We start from the raw sequence: 7656 nt of genomic DNA, 5'->3' as shown, positions 1-7656 counted from the left end.
CTCAAAAAAAAAAAAAAAAAAAAAAGAAGCGTCTTCCTAGGTGTCCTGGTTGTGGACATGGATGTGGCTCTGTGGCTAGGCGAGAGTTAGACTGGCTGTGGGAGTGGGGAGGGGCCGGGAGTGCCGGAGGCCACCAGTAGCTCTTTTTTGGCCAGGTAGGTTTGCTAGAGAAGAATGAAATCCAGTCATAACAAGGGAAACTGTCTCAAAGCATCACACCAGAGTTACTGAGGTTAGTCCTTCTATGCTGAGCCCTGGAAGCTGCAGCCTCACTTGGGTGATTCTGCGTTCCGCTGCAGGTTGGACCCGAAGGCATCCTGCAGAACGGGGCTGTGGACGACAGTGTAGCCAAGACCAGCCAGTTGTTGGCCGAGTTGAACTTCGAGGAAGATGAAGAAGACACCTATTACACAAAGGACCTCCCCATACACGCCTGCAGGTGAGCTAGGCATGTGCTGGGCAGGTGGGCGCCTCTGACACAGGCCTGGGACACTTGTCTCCCAGGTGTAGGATGGCGCCCTTGTGCTGTGACTCTGGGTGGTGTGTCCTCGGGAGTAAGGAAGTAGCTCAGACAGTGTGCACAGCTGAGGCCTGTTACCAGTCAGCAGATGGGCTCAGCAACCTTCCACACCCCGAATGCACCAGCTGGTGGGAAAAGTTTTCCTTCCTTTGGCCTCCTCAGGCCCTGGGGGCATTGCCTGGTACCTGCCACTCACTCACTAGAAAGAATTTGTCAGAGCCTTGGGTGAGCCTCTGGGGTCAGAGGGTGAGCGGAGCAGCTGAGATGCCCTTACACAGTGGTTGCCGCAGGATGCTGTGGTGTCCCTGCCTCCCGGTGCCTTGGCCATGCCTGGAGAATGGGTTGTGGACGGTAGACCTGCATGTTGACAAATATAGAATTCTCATCTCTAGCAGGATTGTCCCTTTTTGGGGCTTATTTCTGTATTTTTGTGACACGTGAGAAAATGTAGATTAGAAGAGGCGAGAAGGTTTTGATCAGGGCAGCTTTGGGCCTGGACCTTCTCCTCCCTGTGGGCGCCCACCTCGGGCCCTCCCTGCAGCCTCTTCCCCTGCGTGCTGCTCAGCGCCCCGAGACTGAGAGTGCTCTCCCCCCACCTGGTGGGCAGGCACTCTTTCCTTCATCTCAGCTCTTCACTCGTTCTAATTTGCAAATGTTTTCATGTATGCAGTCATGTTCTCAACACACAGAGATGCCTGTAAGTTCTGGTGCAGCTCCGGGGAGCTTGCATTTTGGGTTTGGTGTGTGGATTTTCAGAAAACCACAGCCAGGGATGGGATGGGGCTCTCCCGAGGCTGCTTGCATGGGCTTCGGGGCAGGAGCTTCAAAGTGCTGCCACTGCAGGGTCTGTGCCCAGCTCCCCGGGAGCGCAGTGCCCTCTGCTGGCGTCCGGAGCGCACTGTGACCGCTGTGTGATGAGTCTGGGTTCCTGAATTTCAGGCCGAAGAGCCGGGACTGGAATGCCCCTGGGGGAGTAAGGCCTCCCTTCGGCAGGACTCCCTTTCGGGTGGTGGCTTTGCTCCTCATCCCTTGGAGCTTCTGCCACATACCCAACTCCTTCCCTGCATTCTCAGGTTTGGGAAGCCCTGCTTAACTGGTTTGATTTGGTTACTGAGATGGTTGGGGTTGAGTATGTGTTTGATGAAGAACTTAAAAATGTTGTAAGAGCAAAGAATTTTATATCCTGCCAAATGAAAACCAGAGAGCAAGCTTCCAGCTGTAACTGTCGCTGTTTTGATTTTTTAGTTACTGTGGAATACACGATCCTGCCTGCGTGGTTTACTGTAATACCAGCAAGAAGTGGTTCTGCAACGGACGTGGAAATACTTCTGGCAGGTAGATAATCAAGCCATGCATGTGTCTTTAATCAGCGCCGTGTTCAGACTTGTGTGTAAATTATGGAAATGTTGAAGCGAAGCGCAATGTAAAATCACGCTAACAAACCTGGTTTTTTTCCTCCTCTGTGACTGGTTTAACTTAAAACAGATGGTGGTGTGTGAATGCCTTAATGTATTTACCCTTGATTTATTCTCTGCGGCTCTTTTTATTATGCAAGTAGGGTTGGCTTAATTCTGGTTTCCAGTTTTTATTTCGATTATTCTGCAAGATGAGCTCTTGGCACACCCATTGGTCTCATTAACGGGAGGATGTTCCCAAGGCGGTAACAGGCATCCAGGGGCGCCGGTTCCTGAGCAGGCTCTCTGGCCTGAGCTCATCGGAGCCATCCGGAGGCTAATTCAGGCCAGATCCTGAATCACTGGCTTCAACCAAGTTCACTTGACCATCGGCTCTGGGCTTGCCTTCTTGATGTTGATCAGCTGCAGCTGGATTGGGTCGCGTGTTCTATGTTTGGGACCCGACCAGTGTTCTCCCGGTGCCCGAATTCCAGGAGGGAGTTTGATAGTCTTGCCTGACCGGTGGGACTCTCATCCTGGTGGGTCCCTTGCCAGCGGCTCCCCTTCTCCTCCAGGCTGCTATGTACAGTTCAGTTCACTGCTGGAGACGATAGAGCAGAGCCTGGGAGGCGGAGCTCCGAGGTGCCAGCAGGGAAATGGGGGCTTTTTCTGAGGTTCACATTCTGGTGAAAGAAAATGACCAAAGCCCCAGAGCCAGGCTTTCTTGTGTAGACACCCGCCCCTTCCTGTGCCTTTGGCAGCTGTGAGTCTCAGATTCACAGATGGAGCGGTCAGATCTCATGGCATCTCTGAGTTAGGAACTTGAAATGTGGTGCTATGAGCAAGGTAAGAAAAGGGCTGCTGTTTTAAAACCATGTTAAAAGTGTCTTCTGGATAACCAAAAGACATTCTTGTCCCACGTTCGGAATCTTCTACAGACGTTCTTGTCCCATGTTCAGAATCTTCTGGGTAATTTTAAGTGTTGCTATGTTTGCATTTAGTTCCCCTTGTGTAGGAAAAGCAACTAAATAAAACTTCTCTTAGCTGGCAACCCCAGCTTCCGGTCAGCACAGCCAAGAATGGGGAAGTGAGCAAAAGGGCCTCTGAGAAACAGGAGGCTCTAGCCAAGCACCAGTGCACGTTCTGTGCGAGGCCCGGGGGAAGGTGAGGAAGCAGCCGCCGGCCCTCCGGGAGCTTGGCTTCGACAGGGGAGGATGCGTGGGAAGACATAGAGACCGATGATCCTGCCCACGTGGCTGGTGGGGCTCCAGAGAGGAGTTGGGCTTTGGGGATGCCCAGAGCGGCCATGGCTGGTGTGAGAATCCTGGGCCTTGTGGCAGGGAGAAGGGTTAGAAGGTTGGCTGAGCTGAAGCTTTTAACAGGAAGGGTTTTGGGGGGAAGAGAGGGACCAGTGATGAAGGCTGGGAGGCCCCGAAGGTGTGTTCAGAGCTGCCGATGATGCTGGAATAGCCTGAAGGCAGAGTGGCCGCACACCCTTGTTCGAAACGGCAGATGGGTGCCCGAGAGCGGCTGGCTTGGCACAGGGCAGGGTTCAGCCTGGATCGTGGTTTAGGCGAGCAGTGTCCTGGCCACGTCACAGCAGGGAGTTGAGACAGCCAGGGCTTCCACCGTGGCCCTGGGCTTCTGCGCAGCAGCCCCACCTCTGCTCAGCCCTCTTACTGCTCTCGGGTTTCCCGGCCTGCAGCAAATCAGGAGGGACTGTTGCTCCTGGAGGTGGGCACAGAGCCTCTGAGGAGTGACTTCAGAAGAAGCCACTAAAGATGGCAGGGAGGTGACCTTGGAGAGAAGGGGGCCGGCCGGGGCCTTGTGGGAAATGTCTGGCCCCACAGCAGTCCCGGCACAGTAATGGGTTAAATGAGGCCTGATAAGTTGGGTGTAAGAAAGCAGGATCTTTAAAAAAGGCAGAACTATGTGAACCGTGTTAAGGAAGTTTCCCTTAAAAGTGGTTCAAGTTGGGATTGATTGATTTTTGTGCTCGGTGGGGAGCTAGTTTGGAGGAGGGCTGGTCCCCAGGGATGCCATATGGATGAGGTGTGACCGTCTCTGCTAATGGACCGTGAATGGTACCGGAACTTTTCACAGGGGCCCGAAAATTGGAAGTGGTGAAAAGCCAAACTTTGGGTGTTAATCATTTATCATTTCCTGGTTTCAGCCACATTGTAAATCACCTTGTGAGGGCAAAATGCAAAGAAGTGACCCTGCACAAGGACGGGCCCCTTGGGGAGACAGTCCTGGAGTGCTACAACTGCGGCTGTCGCAACGTCTTCCTCCTCGGCTTCATCCCAGCCAAAGCTGACTCAGTGGTGGTGCTGCTGTGCAGGTGAGCGGTCCCCAGTTGGCCCCCGGCGTGACCTTTAAGCTCCAGCCGTCTCCTCACAAGCTTTACTGTGGCTCTGACTCCAGGGAATTGTGCTCCAGAGATGGTTTTTGCTGAGGGGTGAGGCATAAGAGCGTTTAGGGGCTGAGGATTGTTAGGGAGTCGGCAATGCCGTCTAACTCATTTGGGGCATTCTGGCTAAATCATTACAACAATTCTGTAAAAACAAAGTCTGTTCTGAGTTGTAAGAGTTCAGAGCTCAAGTGCACGGGGAGATGGGATTTATTACTGACAGTTTAAAAGTAATGTGATCACATAATAAAACTCAGGGTACGCCCCTTTGGGTGAAAGGTCGGCATGGGAGGGGCCCCTCCCTGGTTTGGGGCTTTAGGGAGGGGAGCTGGTCCTCACGGCGGCTCTCCACTCCGCAGGCAGCCCTGTGCCAGCCAGAGCAGCCTCAAAGACATCAACTGGGACAGCTCGCAGTGGCAGCCACTGATCCAGGACCGCTGCTTCCTGTCCTGGCTGGTCAAGATCCCCTCCGAGCAGGAGCAGCTTCGGGCGCGCCAGATCACGGCGCAGCAGATCAACAAGCTGGAGGAGCTCTGGAAGGTGAGGCTGCCCAGCAGGCTGCCCGCAAGTGCAGTTTCTGGTTGCGGGGAGGGGGATGTTTTCAGAGATGGCTAACCTAGTGAGACCGTGGAGTTTCTCTAGAAGGAACTCAGGCAGGCCTCTGCCACCTCTGTGTGGAGTGTCGTCAGGGTGCCTTGGTCACCTGCCGTCTAGGCAGCCTCACCTGACTGAGAAGAGCCTGGCCTTGGGAAAGGAAAGCTCTGGCTGTTGGAATTTTTCTTGTGTTGTGGGGGTGAGGATGGGTGGTGGTGGGAGGGGAAGGACGGGACTGGCTGTGGGTGGACTTGTCCAGCAGAGCCTGGACCTGCATAGACAGGTGGGCTGCGAGAGTGTCCTGGGGAAAGACGTTGGGACCGAGATTGGCACAGTCAGCTGAGCAGAGGGAAGACGGAAGGGTGCGGGGTCACTAGTGGGCGCCTGGTCCTCCCTCAGCCGACAGCCCTCACTTTTCCCCATGGAAGCCCTTTTCTGGTTCTGGCTCTTGAGGATTTTGTGATAAAGTGAATTCTAATAACTAGGCTAGAAGTTTTCATTTGCCTTCCATTCAGTCAGAAATCTCACATCAGAATTTTAAGTGCAAGCTGAATTATTTTTTGAGCACTGGAGCACTGTTCAGCCGGGAACCTTTCCACTTGGATTTTCGGGTTGCCAGATGATTTCAAGATTCCTGTTTATTTCTGAACAGCCCAGATACTGTTCTGTCCCCACCAGCGTGGCGCTCACTGAGGGAGCTGTCCCTCAGGGGTAGAGCTGTGGGCCCGTGTTGGTCTGGCTCAGGGTTAGCAGACGTGGGAGATGGGCCCCCTGGGCTGTGGGCACAGCGAGAGAAACCCGTGGTCTCTGTGGTGCCTGCAAGGAGTGTTAGGTGCTCTTGTTCACAAGCCGGGTGTGCTTGGTGGAAGCAGCTGGCTCTGAGGGTGCCCTCTGCTGTGGACAGTGTGTCAGGCTGGTGCCTGGGGCTTTGTAGGCAGGTCAGCCAAGTGCTGGAACCCTGCTGGGGTGACGAGCAGCAGCTGGGGGCCAGGTACAGGCCAGGCCGGCACCTAGCTCTCCATGTGGCATGGAGTTCCTGTTCTCAGGGTTCTTGGGGGTGCGGCTGTGCACCACCCACCATGGCCGGTTCTGAGAAGCGATGTGTGTGCTGTGGTGCCTCTGCCCTCGTTCATTTGCGTGTAGGGAAACACAGGGACGAGTGTGGCACTGGTGTTCTTGTCTTGTAGGAAAATCCTTCTGCCACCCTGGAGGACCTGGAGAAGCCGGGGGTGGACGAGGAGCCACAGCATGTCCTCCTGCGGTATGAGGATGCCTACCAGTACCAGAACATCTTCGGGCCCCTGGTCAAGCTGGAGGCCGATTATGACAAGAAGCTGAAGGAGTCCCAGGTGATGTGTGCAGGAAGGCCTGCGCTGGGCTGTCTCTCTCAGCGTCTCTCCTCAGGCTTCCAGAGGGCGCTTTTGTCTCCAGGCCGTGGGAGCTGATGTGGGCTGCAACCGTGAGGCCCGGGTGGCCGGTGATGTGGGCCCAGCCCTCAGAACTGACATCAGCCTCGGTGTTTTCCATTTAAATCCAGCATCTTTCCCAGTCAGGTCCACAGCTTTGCCCACAGCTGCGAGAGTTAGATTCGGGCCTGATCCCTGTGAAGACCGCATTTAAGTAATGGGAGCCCTGCGGCGCCGACCTCCCCGTCTCCCTCTCCCCCTCCCTCCCTCCCTCCCTCTCTCTCCCCCTCTACTTCTCCCCCTCTCCCTCCCCTCCGTCCCTTCCCTCTCTCCCTCCCTACCCTCCCTTCTCTCCTTCCCTCCCCTCCTCTATCTCCCTCCCTACCCTCCCTTCTCTCCTTCCCTCCCTCCTCTATCTCTCTCCCACCCCTCCTCTTTCTCCCTCCCCTCCTCTCTCTTCCTACCCTCCTCTTTCTCCCTCTCCTCTCCTTTCTCTCCCTCCCCTCCTCTCTTGCTCCCCAACTCTCCCTCCCACAGCAGCTGCTCCCTGGCCATGGAGTTCCCTGGTGTGCGATGAAGCCTCCAGACAGGATCGGCCTGTGTGTGTTCCAGGGACTCCTAATGACTTCTCTTTCAGATGTGTCCTTGGTGGTATTTGGGGCTGTCGGGTGCCACTCATGGCGCCTGCTGTCATGGCAAAGGCTTACTGTAGGGCCTTACCTCATGGGGCCTCGGGCATGTGGAGTCCAGGCCCCGGCCTGTGCTGGAGGCTAACCGGGGCTCTTGTTTTTCATGTGCTCAGACTCAAGATAACATCACGGTCAGGTGGGACCTGGGCCTTAACAAGAAGAGAATCGCCTACTTCACTTTGCCCAAGACTGACTCTGGTAATGAGGATTTAGTCATAATTTGGTTAAGAGGTGATTTTAAGTTTTAAAATATTTGTGACCATAAGTAGCATAAAATTCCTAGTTCCACCCTTGTAAAGTGCCCCTTAATTTGAACTCTTCCTGGTGGAAGCCACGCCCCGAGTTAAAATGGCCACCTCTCTCACTTTTCACCGCAAGACATGCGGCTCATGCAGGGGGATGAGATATGCCTGCGGTACAAAGGGGACCTCGCGCCCCTGTGGAAAGGGATCGGCCACGTCATCAAGGTCCCTGATAGTATCCTTCACGTGGAGGGGTGCGGCTGGCCAGTGGGAAAGGAAAGTGGGGGCGGCCAGCATCTCATGCTTCGTGGTGGATGCTGATTGGCACCGCCCTCCACTGCTCTTAGGAAAACCGCAGGGCCTTCACCTTTGGGGACAGGTGGCTGTGTGGTGCCTCCGCT

The 7656-nt window shown here is 55.0% G+C and overlaps 1 protein-coding gene across 2 annotated transcripts in view; it reads left to right on the top strand.

The window, feature by feature from the left end:
• Positions 1–7656, top strand: part of UPF1 (UPF1 RNA helicase and ATPase) — a 37046-nt gene that overhangs the window by 14286 nt on the left and 15104 nt on the right. The window contains exons 2-8 of one of the 2 annotated variants that reach the window (XM_032267843.1): positions 300–439; positions 1766–1855; positions 4088–4255; positions 4684–4864; positions 6106–6267; positions 7127–7244; positions 7392–7490. In XM_032267843.1, the coding sequence (XP_032123734.1) occupies positions 300–439; positions 1766–1855; positions 4088–4255; positions 4684–4864; positions 6106–6267; positions 7127–7244; positions 7392–7490 (958 nt within the window). The remainder of the gene's footprint in view (positions 1–299; positions 440–1765; positions 1856–4087; positions 4256–4683; positions 4865–6105; positions 6268–7126; positions 7245–7391; positions 7491–7656) is intronic. The other variant, XM_032267844.1, reaches the window with a different exon arrangement.

This window comes from Sapajus apella, unplaced genomic scaffold (genome assembly GCF_009761245.1).
Source record: "Sapajus apella isolate SASKATOON/1434 unplaced genomic scaffold, GSC_monkey_1.0 scaffold173, whole genome shotgun sequence".
NCBI classification, from domain to species: Eukaryota; Metazoa; Chordata; class Mammalia; order Primates; family Cebidae; genus Sapajus; species Sapajus apella.
This window is presented reverse-complemented; position numbering and strand designations above follow the sequence as displayed.